General features: G+C 43.7%; 1 protein-coding gene across 2 annotated transcripts in view; it reads left to right on the plus strand.

Moving 5' to 3' along the window:
• The window catches only part of NEK10 (NIMA related kinase 10), a 177,003-nt gene that overhangs the window by 46,200 nt on the left and 116,589 nt on the right, over nt 1-14,214 (plus strand). For both annotated transcript variants that reach the window (XM_045857452.1, XM_045857453.1), the window contains 7 exons: nt 959-1,037; nt 2,188-2,255; nt 4,452-4,531; nt 5,868-5,954; nt 8,627-8,851; nt 11,800-11,939; nt 14,053-14,114. In XM_045857452.1, the coding sequence (XP_045713408.1) occupies nt 959-1,037; nt 2,188-2,255; nt 4,452-4,531; nt 5,868-5,954; nt 8,627-8,851; nt 11,800-11,939; nt 14,053-14,114 (741 nt within the window). The remainder of the gene's footprint in view (nt 1-958; nt 1,038-2,187; nt 2,256-4,451; nt 4,532-5,867; nt 5,955-8,626; nt 8,852-11,799; nt 11,940-14,052; nt 14,115-14,214) is intronic.

Below are 14,214 nucleotides of genomic sequence, written 5' to 3' on the forward strand. Positions count from 1 at the left end.
TTATTGTTCTGCTTTGGTAACCACTGAGGGAAAGCAAGCAGGAGAACACAGATGCTGAGCTAATAAAATGTCTGGGCTCATTAATTTGATAGAGCATGCCATGGCTTTGAGTGGTGGCAGCCCGTTCTCCTCAAGCCCATGGCACGCGCAGAAACACGGCTTTCCTAAGAAGCCTGTGGCCCTGCAAACTCATTCCGAATCATTAAAGGAAGATGGAGGCTAATGGCAACTGAATGTTAAGTCCATTTTATTTTATTGTATTTTCATTCTTGGGAAATTGATACAATGCATCTAGCTTTTGTTTTTAAGATTTTAAAACATTGGCTGGAGATTTTCCTCACTTAATGAAATAGTCTTTCATAAAACTATATTGCGAATGATACTCTTATTCACTTTAACTTCCATTATAATATCAGAAATTAATGTGTTTTTCTGAACCTATTTCTTATCATTTTATCCATAGTTAGGAATTGTTAGACTACCCTATGCCCATCTTATTTTCACTTGTACTGTCTGTTGTATGCTGGCTAGCTATACCTTAGGATATTATAAAATTTAAGCTCAATGGCATGTATCTGTTATAAAAATTTTACTAAAAAGTTACAATGAATAAATAAAATTCTATGTACTATATATAATGCATCTTATTTGTTTCTTATACATGCAGACTAAGTTACACTACAAACTTATTTACTTACAAACTATTTGAGGGCTTTTAAGAGTTTATACAGTTTTTACATGCTCCCTCCCTCAACTTCAGGGCATGCAAGAGAAGGCAAAGAATCAGGAACTCAACCGCCTTTTCTCACTTGAGTGAAATGGGTCCAGAGCACAATTATTTGGCGAATCTATTGCGCCACCTAGGGGTCATTTTTAGAAGTGCCCAATCTTGTCACCTACTTGTGTGCTTTTCCGTGTCTTGTCCTTGACTTGCTTATTGGTTTGGTCCCTCCTGCAGTACATGGAGATTGTGGCCAATGAGTACCTCGGCTATGGCGAAGAGCAGCACAGTGTGGACAAGCTGGTCAACATGACATGTAAGCATTTTTTGGGGGGACATTGCCAACTCTCTGGACTTGCAAGAAAAGCAGTATGGTGTTTGCAGCAGGAAAAGGGATACTTTGAATATTTATGAGTGTATCCATGTCCAGTTCTGTGTTGATACTCTATTCCAATTGTTATAATCAGTGCCAAAACATACCTGGAAGGAAGACTTAGGTCACAGCTATTACCTTGAAAAGCCCAATATCAAGTTCAGGAAGATGTTCATTGAGCACAGGGTTTCTTTATTTAATTCAGGAGAGACTTCCATAACAGCAGATTTTGGTAAACATATTTTTTGGCTCCTTTAATACCTATTAAAATGTCAGAAGCTATTCAGTTTTCATCTGTAAAGTTGAGTTAATGGTGATAACTAACTCACATAATTTGGAACGCCCAGAACATTAAAAGAAAACAAAATAAAACATTAATATGATGACACAAAGCACTAATATGATGACTATAATGTGAAAATATCAGTCTGTGTGGGTGACCTATTCTCTGGTCACTCAATCTTCTCTCTTTGGGGTCTCTTCTCAGCCCCACCTCCCATCCTCCTAGGTTTAAGGAGCCAGAGGTGTGCAGCTGTGGGGGCCCCTGGCCCCCTTTCTTAGCGAACAGGCCTGTTCCCCATGCATTTATAGGACAGTACGCTGAGTCTCAGTTACAGGGAGAGAAGGGCAGGTGGCGAGCGCTAGGCACCAGGAAGGTCCTTTGGGAACAACTGTTTCCCTCAGCTGAGGAACCTTGCTAGGTCCATCCCATTCGCTGGCTTTCCCTCTCCTCTTTGTAGAGCTAAAATCTCTGTAGGAATGGTCTTTGAAAAACAGCTTTCACTTTGAACTTGTAATGATATTAAGAAACTCATTTAACTTTACATGGAAGGAAAGATTTGCTTTTTTGCTACCTCCCTTATTCCATTATTATAATAGTATTATACAATAAATACTAGCTGAGCTTGAGAGGTAATTCTTAATTCAAACACAAATCACCCTGTTCCTCCTCGCCCCATGGTTCCTTCTGGGTGATCCCTTTTCCCATTTGCCCTTCCTCCACTCGCCCATCAACACTTCAGACCTGAGGTTCTAGGAGCACTGCCCTCTTTAAGCTCTGAGTCATTCTTTGACTTCCTTCCTTCCTTTCTAGATATTTTTCAAAAACTTGCTGCTGTCAAAGACCAAAGAGAATGGGTCACCACAAGCGGAGCCCACAAGGTGAGTGGTCCTGGGAGGAGTTAACACGGAAGCTCCACGTGGCAAAGGGCCACAGGCTGGGCGGGGTTCGGGGCCGGTGTGGTCAAGCCCCGTGGAATTACAGTTCACACATCTGCTAAGCTTGCCTCCGGTTGTAAATCTCCACTAACCATTTTTTTAAAAATTCTTTGTCAGCCAAAGGAGCAATTATAGAGTTTTCTGAAACTATTTTCCCCCATGTCACTTTATACCAACTAAGTTTATTGCATAATTTATGTGTTGCTTGGAGAACCCTGGCTATACATAAACCAACCCTAGGTGTGCTTACCAATACATCAATATAAGGTTTGTACTCATAGAAATACAGTCCATACAGCACCGGAAGGAAGACTTTTAAATCACAACTCTCATCTTAAAAACCCAATTTAATGTTTAAGTTTTTTCTTGTTTATTCCTCACCCGAAGACATGTTTAGGGAGGGGAAGAAAGGGAGAGAGAAAGAGAGAGAGAAACATCATGTGCCCCAACCGGGGACTGAACTTAAAACCTAGGTATGTGCCCTCACCAGGGATCAAACCTGTGACCTTTCAGTGTATGGGATGACGCGCCAACCAGCTAAGCCATGGCAACCAGGGATAATGTTTAACATTTTCAGTGCAAGCTTACTTTATCTAAGAGAGATTTCCCTAACAGCAGAATTTGGTAAAAATATTTTTTGTGTCATTAAACTTCTATGAAAATGTCAGAAGTTATTTACTTTCCATCTACAAAGTTAATAATAATACCTATCTCATAAAGTTTGGAATATTCCAATTTAAAAAAAAGAGGGTTTTTTTTTAGTTTCACAGAATGAGTTTCAGGGTTATGTCTGTTTGAACCACATGAAATTGCCATGGTCTGTGGGCCAATTTCATGTGGGGCAGCCTTATAACCGGGTGATATAATGTTATGAGCATATAGGTCAAATGTACATTTCAAGATGGTTAATGCAGATTTAACCCAAACAGGCTGACTTTATATTTATAGCAAAACTGTTTAGATGGTAGCTGCCTAGAGCCAAGTCTCAGGAATCTGGGGATTTCTCACATCCCAGGGAGCCACCTTCCAGCGTATATTAGAGCAAGGTTGCCTATGGTGCTGCTCATCGTGTAGGAGATTATTCTAGGTGATGCACAGCTTGGAATTTTTTTATTTAGATAGCTATATATTTCATGATATTTTTTTTTAGAAATTAAAAAAACATTTTTCTGAGTAGCATTGAAGTTAAGTGAATGTGGCAAAATTTGTGATCAGTATATCAGAGGCTCGGGTTTGGAAAACATTAAGTCAGAAGACAGAGAGAGGAAAGAAAAGGTGAGAGGTGACGAAGAGGAAAGGATCAGAGAAACAAAGATAATGACGGCTCCACAAAAAAATACATGAGATCATGAAGGTGCAGAATCTTCATGATGGAAACCAAAAAATCGTCCAGCAGGTGTTGCTGGTCTAGCTTAGAATACTTTTGGGTGTGCACTTTCGGGGGACCCTGAGTTCTAAAAATGCGGGGAGAAGAGAGATGAACTTACATGAATGGGAATTCAGAGAAAGTCTGAATTCAGATAGGATCTCGAAGGCTCCTAGCTAAGCCGTGTTGGTTGGGATAAAGTCTGGAAGCATTGATCGGTGCTCTTTCAGCATTAGTTAGAGGTCTGAGAGCCACACGGAGTGCTTGGTGGTGATGCCCTGCCTTGCTTAGTTTCAGGGAAGAGTGAGGTTTCAGCATTTTGGTGAAAAATAGTTTCATAATTTGGAAAGTGCCTAACACAACGCCTGACCCAGAATGTGTTCTCAGTGACGGGTGTTACATGCACTTAGTTATTACGACCACTGTTCGGGTCATTAGTCTCCCCACTTCTGCTTGGTGAGGGGTCCGAAGAGGCAGAGCAGACCTCTTGGGCACAGGGAAGTGGAGGGAAGTGTGAGAACGAGGCTGGTCACGTAGCTTGGGCCCTTTCCCCTTCTGTCCTGGGCAGGGGATGGTTACAAGGCGCCAGTGGCAAGAGTTCCAAAGGACAGAGGGGAGCCACACCTGTCCTTTGTGAAGAACTGGATTCTGTGAATGTTTAACGGCACTCCTTTTGAGGTCAAACCTCTATGATCTTTACAAAGAAACAGTATATTGTTTCAAGGAGCTCATGGTACTTATGTAATTACACTCTTTTACTTCATTTTTTTCAGATATTAGTGAATTTACTTGGGGCTCGAGATACTAACGTTCTGTTGGGTGCCCTTCTGGCTCTGACCAGTTTAGCTGAAAGGTACGTGTCTTTCGATACACTTTCCAGTTCTGCTGCTGTAGCAGGTTCCTGGCAGGGATGTGAAATAGATTCGTTTCTCTCTTTGTTACCTACATAGAAAAATAAGCATGATATGCCATTCATGTGTGGAAGAGGATCCTGGATGGAAAAGTATCATTTTAAAATTTAAGTTGTTGAAAAAGGCCAATCACAGTTTAACATTTTCTTTTTTTCTGACTAGAAGTATTTACCTAATCTTTCATCCAGCCCTCCTGTACTTCTACTTTCAGAATTACCTCAGTATTTCTTTGGCAGTTGAATCTCTCCAGCCTCCATTTTTCATTCTTTTTTTGTGTACCTGTGTATTTTATTTTAACATATGAAACATTTTCTAACATTTTTACCCTTAAAAAAATATAGGCAACCTGTCCTCTTATATATGTCATGATTACTTTAAAAGAGCTTTAAATACATTTTATGCCAGTAAGTGGATCAGTGCTTTTTTGTGTTTGAATTTTTTCTCCAACTTTGTAGGAAATATTGACAAATGTAATTGAATGTATTTAAAGTGTACACCATGATGACTTGATATACATTGTGGAATGATTGCCAAGAACAAGATAATGAATACATCCATCACCTCACACGGTTAACTCTGTGTGTGTGTGTGTGTGTGTGTGTGTGTGTATGACAAGAACACAGACCTGCTCTCAGCAGCTTTCAAGCATATAACACCGCATTACTCACTATAGTCACTGTGCTGTGCATTACTTCCTCAGTATTCATACTTACAATGCAAGTTGAGACTCTTTACTCTAACCTGTATCTTCCCATTTCCTCCTCTCCCCAGACCCTGGCAACCACCCACTATTCTGTTCTCTGTTTCTGTGTAATCAGTTTTGTTGTTGTTTTTAGATTCCACATGTAAGTGATACCATATAGTGCTGGCCTTTCCCTGTCTGGCTTGTTTCACTTAGCGTAATGCCCTTCAGGTTCTTTTTTTTTTAAATGGCTGAATAATATTCAATTGTGCATATCACATTTGTTCTATCCATTCATCTGTCAAAGGACGTGTAGCTCACATACATGTTTTAGCTCTTGTGAACAGTGCTGATCATCACTTTTTTGGCAAACAGCATGATTCCCTTTGCAGAAAGGGAGTTGTGTTATCATCATACTGTTAATCAAATTTGTGACAGACAATGTTTACTGAATGTGGGAATTTGATGCTGCCCTGCCCCCTGGAGCTATATTGCATTTTGTTGCTCCTCTTCAGTTTCTATGAGAGCTAGGATATTATATAAGTGAATATGGTTAGCTGTGTTTTTAGTAGTTACTAATAGTTTTCAATTTGTAGCCCAGAATGTAGGGAGAAGATAAGTGAACTCAACGTTGTAGAAAGTTTGCTGATGATTTTACATGAATATGACTTGCTTTCCAAAAGGTAGGATTGCTCACAGGGAAAGAGACAATGTTTTATATTTGATGAAAGTGATTATTTTTTTTATTATGTTATGTTATTTATATTGTTAGCTGAATATCATGAGTCAGCTTGGCGCTTAGCTACATCTATTTAAGCTTATGGAGAGAAAGTAGAGCCAGGTGGTATATCAATTTATCTTTCTTTGGTCCTGTATTACTTCTAGATCTGGGCATAGAATCAAATTGTATAGATATTATGATCACATCTTTAATATCTTTGCTTATTGCATTTATTTGCTTTTGTCTCTTTAAGGAAAGAAACTCTGAGGTGACTCTGTTTTTAGTAATTTCAGATTATGTGTTGAATAAATGGTTAATTGCTAAAATCTATTTTGCTTAAGGCCAGTAAAATAAATTAATATAGGTATTGACTTGTTTCATGACCTCCTGTTTTTATAACTCAAAACCTAGAGTAAAATAAAATCATTTTTATTGAGCTACATATTATTCTAAAAAATTACTGTATACAGATAGTTGTTAGTTTGTTTTCATAGTTGCAGCCAATATCATTTGATATTAGGTGAGTAAATAATTTTCTAAAGAGGCAAAATAGATAACAGAAAGTTAAGTAATGAAACTTAGACATTTAATCCATTGTAATTCCCTCTGGATTCTCTTTAAAGCCATTTTAACATTCTTTTGCAAACTATACTACTAGGCTTGGCTCTCTGCACCCATGCGTTCAACAAGCAGCCTCAGCACAAGCGTTGGCGAACCAAAGTGCGTAAGACACGAGTGTCCAGTGTAGGAGAGGGGCCAGACTCACAGGTCAATGGTTCCAGCACCACACTGTGAATGGTGCGGTCAGTGGGTGCGCAGGATGCTCTGGAGCGTGGAGCAGAGCCCCTGCGGTCAGTGGGTGCGCAGGGCGCTCCGGAGTGTGGAGCAGAGCCCCTGTGGGGGCCGTGCCAAGTTTCCTGAAGGAAAGAGGAGTTATCCAGCAAGGAAGAGAGCAAGTAAAAACAGAATATACTCCCGCATGAAATGGTACGTGTTAGAGGATCTCGCATGGTCAGGCTCAGCTGGAGCAAAGAGTACAGGAGGGAACCCTAGACTAGACAGTTAATGATACGTTAAAAATACAGCTAAGTTTGGTCAGGCCCTGCCCTAAGCACTTTTGTGTGTTCATCCTTTAATCCATACGTTAACCCCATTGAATTCCGTATTTTATGGATGAGTCAATAAAGAAACTATTAGTCAGGTCTTGATGAGTTCTTTGTGCTAAATAAGGAGTGTGGTTTTTATCATGAATATTAGGGGGGACTCCCAGAAAGATTTTAAGCATGATCAGATTTGTTTTGGGGGCATCACTTTGATAGCAGTGTATAGGTGCTCTGGGGTGGGAAATATAGCTACACAATGAGATCCACTTACAACAGGAAGGAACGTGTTGTGCAGAAAGTTTGAGAAGATGAAGAATACTGTTTACCAAAGAACATGTGTTCCGAATGTCACGGCATAAATGTTCGGGAGGGAGAGGCGCCATGGTGGATTGGCTCAGGGGAAAGGAATTCTGAGGCAGTATGGGAATGAGGACACCGGGGAGGTAGATGACAGAGGCGCATGATCAAGTACCACAGGAATGGTGGGCGGAGCGGTGGAGTTAGCTAGCTGCACAGGAGGATTGACCCCAGCAGTTGCCCGGGAAGTGGGGCTGCTGAAGGCTCTTGATTGGCAGTGGTAGGTTGGGAAAGAGAAGGAAAGAGTGCCTTGCATGATTCCCACTCCTCTGACTTGGACATGGAGAGGATCACTTGTGGTGTCGAGAATCAAGATCAGGGATATCAGAGGAAGAGCCGCTCTGGGGAGGAGGATAAGGCCTTTGAGTTTAGATGCAGTGGAGTAGGTACCTGCAGACAGCTGTGTGGCTGGCATTTGCAAAGTCGGGGGTGATACCTGGGCCAGACTCTCACAGCACCAGGGTGGAGGGAATGCTCAAAGCCATGGGAACGGGTGCCACCATCCACAGAGAGTGTTTAGAGCATGAGACTGGAGATTAAGGTGGTTCTAGGCAATGTTCATCATCATGTTTCAGAGCTCAGCTGAGCCTTACGTCTTAGGCCATTGTCATTTTCATGTCACTCCCCTGCATTGCAGCGTTTTTGCCATTTTGTATTAGTGCCTTGTTTTTGCCACCGCACAGTCAGTTTCTGAAGACTAGGATAAAGCCAGTATGTTTCTCTTGCCTTGAGCACAGTACAGGTCCCATTCTGTGTACTTGACACCTGTTTGCTGGTTAGGAGGTTTTTAGCCAGACCCATGAGGACACAATGAGAAAATGCCTTAGAACAGCAGTCAGCAAACTGTGACCTGATGACTCAATTTGGCTCCCTGCCTGTTTTTTTAAAGTAAAGATTTACTGAGACGCAGCCATGCACATTTGTTTTTACATGTTGTCTATGGCTGCTTTTGCACACTGTGGCACGACTGGGTGGTTGTGATAGCCCCTGTGCCAGCAAAACGGAAAACACTTGGCTATGGTCCAGCCCTTCACAGAAAATGTATGTTGACCAGTCACTTAGAAAACGTTAGAGTCACAGTTCATGCAGTGGTGATAGCTGTAGTCTAAGTAAACGCAAGTCAATAACCACTCGTGCTGTGGTCCTTACCCTCGCCCTCCCCATTCCCTCCCAGGCTGACCGCAGAGTTGCTGCGGCTCCTCTGTGCCGAGCCCCAGGTAAAGGAGCAGGTGAAGCTCTATGAGGGGATCCCCGTCCTCCTCAGCCTGCTCCACTCTGACCACCTGAAGCTGCTCTGGAGTGTCGTCTGGATCCTGGTGCAGGTTTGTGAGGACCCCGAGACCAGTGTGGAAATTCGCATTTGGGGAGGCATCAAGCAGCTTCTTCATATTTTACGAGGGTGAGTGCGGGTGGGCCCGGCCCACTTTGCCCTGGTCACTGAAAAGGCTGGGAGCCCTGCCGTGCAGTGGCGGGTTGGGTACATGCTCAGCTGGCCCCCACTGGTCTTCATCATTCATGTTTTGCAGAGTCACTTATACTTGTGGCGAACATGCTCTAAATCCATGCTGGGGGCATTCGCCTTTTAAGCTTCTTGGGAAACCTGATGTGTTTATCTTTACATCACCAGCCTCCGGTACAGTGCCAGGCATGTGGGAGGCCATCTGTCTGCAAATGTGGGCTGAGCGGAAACCCAGTAACCCCAGTTTGAAAACATTTGTCTTGGCACCTTTTTCCCGAATCAGTATATTCCTACTGCGATCCCAACAAGCACAATAATGACTACCATTGTACTAAAGTGTCTCAGTGTGCATTTTAGTCAACGATTGTCATGTTTCTGACCCTGGTCCAGTGGCTCTGCTTTTCTCTCTAATCTTCATTGCACTGCCCTAAAGTGGGTTAACCCCTTATTATCTCTTGTTTAAAAGTAGAATTCCAATGGTATTCAAAGCCATGAGTTTGAGTTTATTAAAATAATTTCAAATTAAAATTTTCTGAATGTTGCAGTAACTACTATAATTGTATATAGTAGACATGTTAAAATATCGAATAACAACATCTTTTGCTACCATCAGTGGGAAGGTCCTGTTACCTAAAGTCATTATAAAGTATGATTCAGTCCTATAGATGCTGCATCCAAGTAGCAAAAGAATATACCTGCCTGAAAGGGCTCACATGTGTGATGCATGGCACATCAATGAACTCATGCTAATAAAAGCACAGTGATGTGACTTGTCAATTTTAAAGTGACTAGTTAGTATCAAATCAATATTATTCAGACTTGTGCTTGCTGTGCCTCCAGGGGTCCTGGGGAGTGACATGTTACCAACTGCACTTGTTTCTGTCTGAGGGAACGTCCCACAGCATAAGAACAGACTGTAGACATGTGCAGCGTAGCTTTGTTGGTGATTTCCGCCATTGTCAAGACGGAGGGAAAGTACCGTAGACTGTTGATAATCTACTTGCATTTCTGAATATCACATGAAAGCCTTAAATGCTTTAAGGGACAATATAAATTATAAATTATAAATCACTAGTACTCTGGTGTAATAAACTAGCTCCCTGGTCAAAATAATTACATTTGAAAAGGTTTTGTTTTTGCTTGAGTTTGTAGGGTAATGGTGATGTTGATAGTGGTGGTGGTTATTACTTTTTGTCAATATGTTTATTATAGCAGTGATGGGTTACCCCATTTGGAGTTATTTTTTGGTGATTAAATTAAATTCTATAATAGTTAATCAAAGCTTCAAAGATGAAACCTACCTTTTTTACCAGACAGAATTGAGTTTAATTCCAAGAACCATTTTTCCTCTCTGGCTCAAGCCGTAACTATCCTTGACAGAAGAGAGTCCCTTCACAACTAACGAGGCCTTTTCCCGGTCTCCTGCTGTGGTGCAATGTTCGAAAACTCTTCTGGGGAGATGATAGATGTCGACACTTATGCTATGTTAAATGTGTCTCGGCGTTCTGGGAGAATTTATTACCCCAGCTGCATAAACTATATCCTTTCAGAGCCGGTGCCTGCCCCTGAGCTGCCTCAAGCTGGTTGGAGGGGTGGGGGTGGTTGCCAGGTTGTCTGCTGGCTCGAGTGTGAACAGGTGCTGTGGGCAGGGCCCTTTCCGGGGAGCCTGCTCTTGCCCATTCACCCTCAGCCCCAAATGCAGAGGTGGTTTCCAAAGGGCTGTATACTCTCGGTAACGTGGAGTGATCTCTCAATTCAAGTTTTAACATAATTATGTTGACAGATAAGATCAGTGGTTGTGACTGTCCCCGACCCAGATCCATCCCCCTCCCCATGCTCAGTGCAGGAAGGCCACCGGTGGGCCGAGATGGCATGCGAGACTCTGTCCACATTATTATAGTTAGGCACAGAAATCCAAGTCGGGCTGCTGCCATGAAAATAAATAAATGGAAAAAAAATGGTGACCATATAGAACAAAAAGAAACAAAGCAGCTAAAAGACATAAAGAATCTATTTTAGAAGACATTGCATTAAATAAACAGAAAAACAAATGCTTTATTTTCTCAAAGATGTTAAGGAGAACATGGCCTCTGTGAAGCCGGACTGAAGGTGAGACGAGAGGACAGTAAAAGGGGAGAAGAGGGGTTGCCGAGCTAGGGAAGAGGACAGACTTAATAACGTGCAGGATTTGCTGGAAGTGGTCTTAGGGAAGGGAAGGGCAAGTCTGAAGAAGTTATGCATAATGTAGAGGAGAAAAACAAAACAGTAAGAACAATTAGAAAATGAAAAACTTGCCCAGCAGAAGATGGGGTGTCAACATGAGGGTAAAGGACATCCCTGAGTTGGAGAATAAAACCAAAGGAATTTGGTGAAACGATGAAGATTCGATGTATTCAGTTGAATCAGCTGCAGCAGGGCAGAGTTCAAAAACTAAGGTGGCCGGCCATGTGGGACAGAGGGGAAGGACAGTCTTTTCAATGAATGGTGCTGAGTCAGTTCAGTAGTCATATTTTAGAGAAAGAAAGAGAAAGAGAAAGACAGAAAAGGTAGAAAGTAAGAAAGACATGAGTCCTACCTCACACCATATACGAAAATCAATTCTAGGTGGACTGGAAGGTGAAACAATAATGATAGCCCAACAGAAAACTGCATGACCTGGGGAGGCGAAGATCTTCCCTCCCCTCCCCTCCCCTCCCCTCCCCTCCCCCTCCCTCCCCTCCCCTCCCCTCCCCCTCCCTCCCCCTCCCCTCCCTCCCCTCCCTCCCCTCTTCTTTTTCTTTCCCTCTCTCTCCCTCCTTCTAACGAAGTCTTCTTAAACAGGACCACGAAAGCACTGACCAGGAAGGAAAGCTGACAAATCTATCTGTGCATTAACATTTCTTTTTCAGAGACAGGAACTTTGTTTCCGACCGCTCCTCCATCGGAAGCCTGTCTAGTGCAAATGCGGCGGGCAGAATCCAGCAGCTCCATCTGTCGGAGGATTTAAGCCCTCGGGAAATACAAGAAAATACTTTCTCTCTTCAAGCAGGTATTTATATCCCATTGTTATGTCTTACTATTTGATGTTGTTCATTATATTGCCTTATTATTCTCTGTTATAAAATTAGTATGATAATGTTAATTAGGCACAACTTGTAAGTTTAAAAAATGTGACATCAAATCCATGTGGATGCCCAAAACTTGCTGGGACCAGTGTTGGACCTGCGGGTTCATGATGCCACCAACTGTCCTCTCCCTTCCACATTCTGAACGCATCAAGAAGTCCGCTTAAAAGTCAGACATAGAGGGAGCAGAATGTTAGCTTTGTTACTGGCAAAGCTGGATTAGGGAATGCACCTTGATCTGTAGCCAACATTATGGTTCCTCCCATCTTTTAGATCTTAGGGCACCCTCCTTACAGGAGACCCTACAATATACATACCATTCCACCAGGAGCAAGAGAGTGCCTCCCCCACACCTCGTGAGCTCCTAAAGGGAGGACAGAGATGCTCCCTGTGTGGGATTGCCACACAAAAGCAGGAGCGGGAACACGCGTGTGCGGTGTTTGGCAGTATGGCACAGTCTTGAACAGTGGGGTAGCCTGTGGCTGCAGAAGGGCACCTGGTCTCTGGAACAAGTGGGGCTGCGGTGCTGCTGACCAAGTCGGGTGCCCGGCAGTGGCCCGTGGGAAGGGACAGAGAAGCGTGGGTGGGCCTGCAGGAGGGCAGGCAGGACCTAAGAGGGGATGAGCAGACATGGCAGGGGGAAGAGAAAAAGCAGGGAGGAGAAGGGGCCAACTTTCTTTGCTTCCTACTCTTTCCTCTGGAGAATGGAGTTGTTTCCTCGCAGGTTTTTGAAGTGAGGACAATGGGGTCCCCTCTGCTTGAACTGTCAGCCCGGTTCCCTCTGAAAGGCCTCATCTCAGTAGGTTCCGTCTGAAAGGCCTCATCTCAGTGTAAAGACTCTTATGGGGATCCCCTCTCGGAAGGCTCCCCAGGGCAGTCTAACTAACCTGGCTGCAGTCAGAGCTAGGCCTCCCATGAGAGTGGATGAGACCGATGGTGATGGAGGTCAGAAGGGCAGTTGCCTGCATGTGGAATGATAAGTTATTTCCTGGGGGTGGGGGGGGGTGGGGGGTGGGGTGCAACGGGCCCCAGAGGGCTGGAAGCGTCCTGTGCATTCACTGGAGTGGCAGTGGTTACAGGGTGTGTAGAGACATGTAATGCCTCATCACGCTGTACACTTAAGAGATGCCTATTCCACACAGCTCATATTATACCTCAATAAAAAATTAACAGCATCGGGGATTAGGAGTAGGGTCTCAGTTTCAGCTGCACCCACTGTTGGCCATGTGGTTTCGGATGGCTGTTCTCAATCTCTCCAGGCCTCAGTTTTGCTTGTGTGAAATGGTGCTGGTGATCGTGAGGGCTATTGTGAGAATCACAGGAGGGTGTAAATTTATGTCACAGTGCAGGGCCGGTGGCGAGGGCTCCATACAATGGCACTGTCCTATTTAGGTGCTCTGTGCTCTAGGACCCGGCATACCTCCGGTGGGACAAGGGGCAGCTCAGTACGGAGTGTCCCCGGAGGCTGCCACGGTGGCTGCGAAGAGCTCCTAGTACGAAGGGTGGTGCTCAGGGCATGGGACCCAACGCCTGGCAGACCGGGGTCAGACTCCTGGCTGCTTCCACTTATTAGTCCTGTGACCTCGGCAAATGACCTCTCCAAACCTCAGTTTTCTCATCAGTAAAACTGGTGATCTTAGTACATACTCTGAATATAAGAGTCAATTTGGGTAATGTATTTGAAATACTTATTTATTCAACCATTGCAAATGTATGCATCGAGCACCTGCTAGGTGGCAGGCACATGCAGGGCACTGGGATTACAACGAACCAGGCGCATGCAGCGCTCCTGGTGCGCAGTAGGTGCTTCATAAAAGGCTTCTGTGACATGTGCTTGTACACTCATTATACGAAGAGGAGAGTTAGAAGCCATGAAAAGTCAGTCTCCCTTCTCCAAGAGCTGTGCCAGAGGAATATTAATGTTTTGGGGGGATTGACTCTGCTGAGAAAATTCCCTAGAGTTAGAGTATCACTGTAACTGTGCGATACTGCAGTCATGGCGGTGACAGACGGTTCATCTGCTGGTTTTCATTCCAGCCTGCTGTGCTGCCCTCACCGAGCTGGTGCTCAATGACACCAATGCCCACCAGGTGGTTCAGGTAAGCGCCTGGGGTTCCGCACCCACACCCAACTCTGTATCCCAGAACATGGCTTTCGGGATCCCATCATGTGGTTTTAACATAGTTGAATTTGTCTTAT

The sequence above is a fragment of the Phyllostomus hastatus genome, unplaced genomic scaffold, assembly GCF_019186645.2.
Source record: "Phyllostomus hastatus isolate PE091 unplaced genomic scaffold, TTU_PhHast_1.1 phas_scaffold_129, whole genome shotgun sequence".
NCBI classification, from domain to species: Eukaryota; Metazoa; Chordata; class Mammalia; order Chiroptera; family Phyllostomidae; genus Phyllostomus; species Phyllostomus hastatus.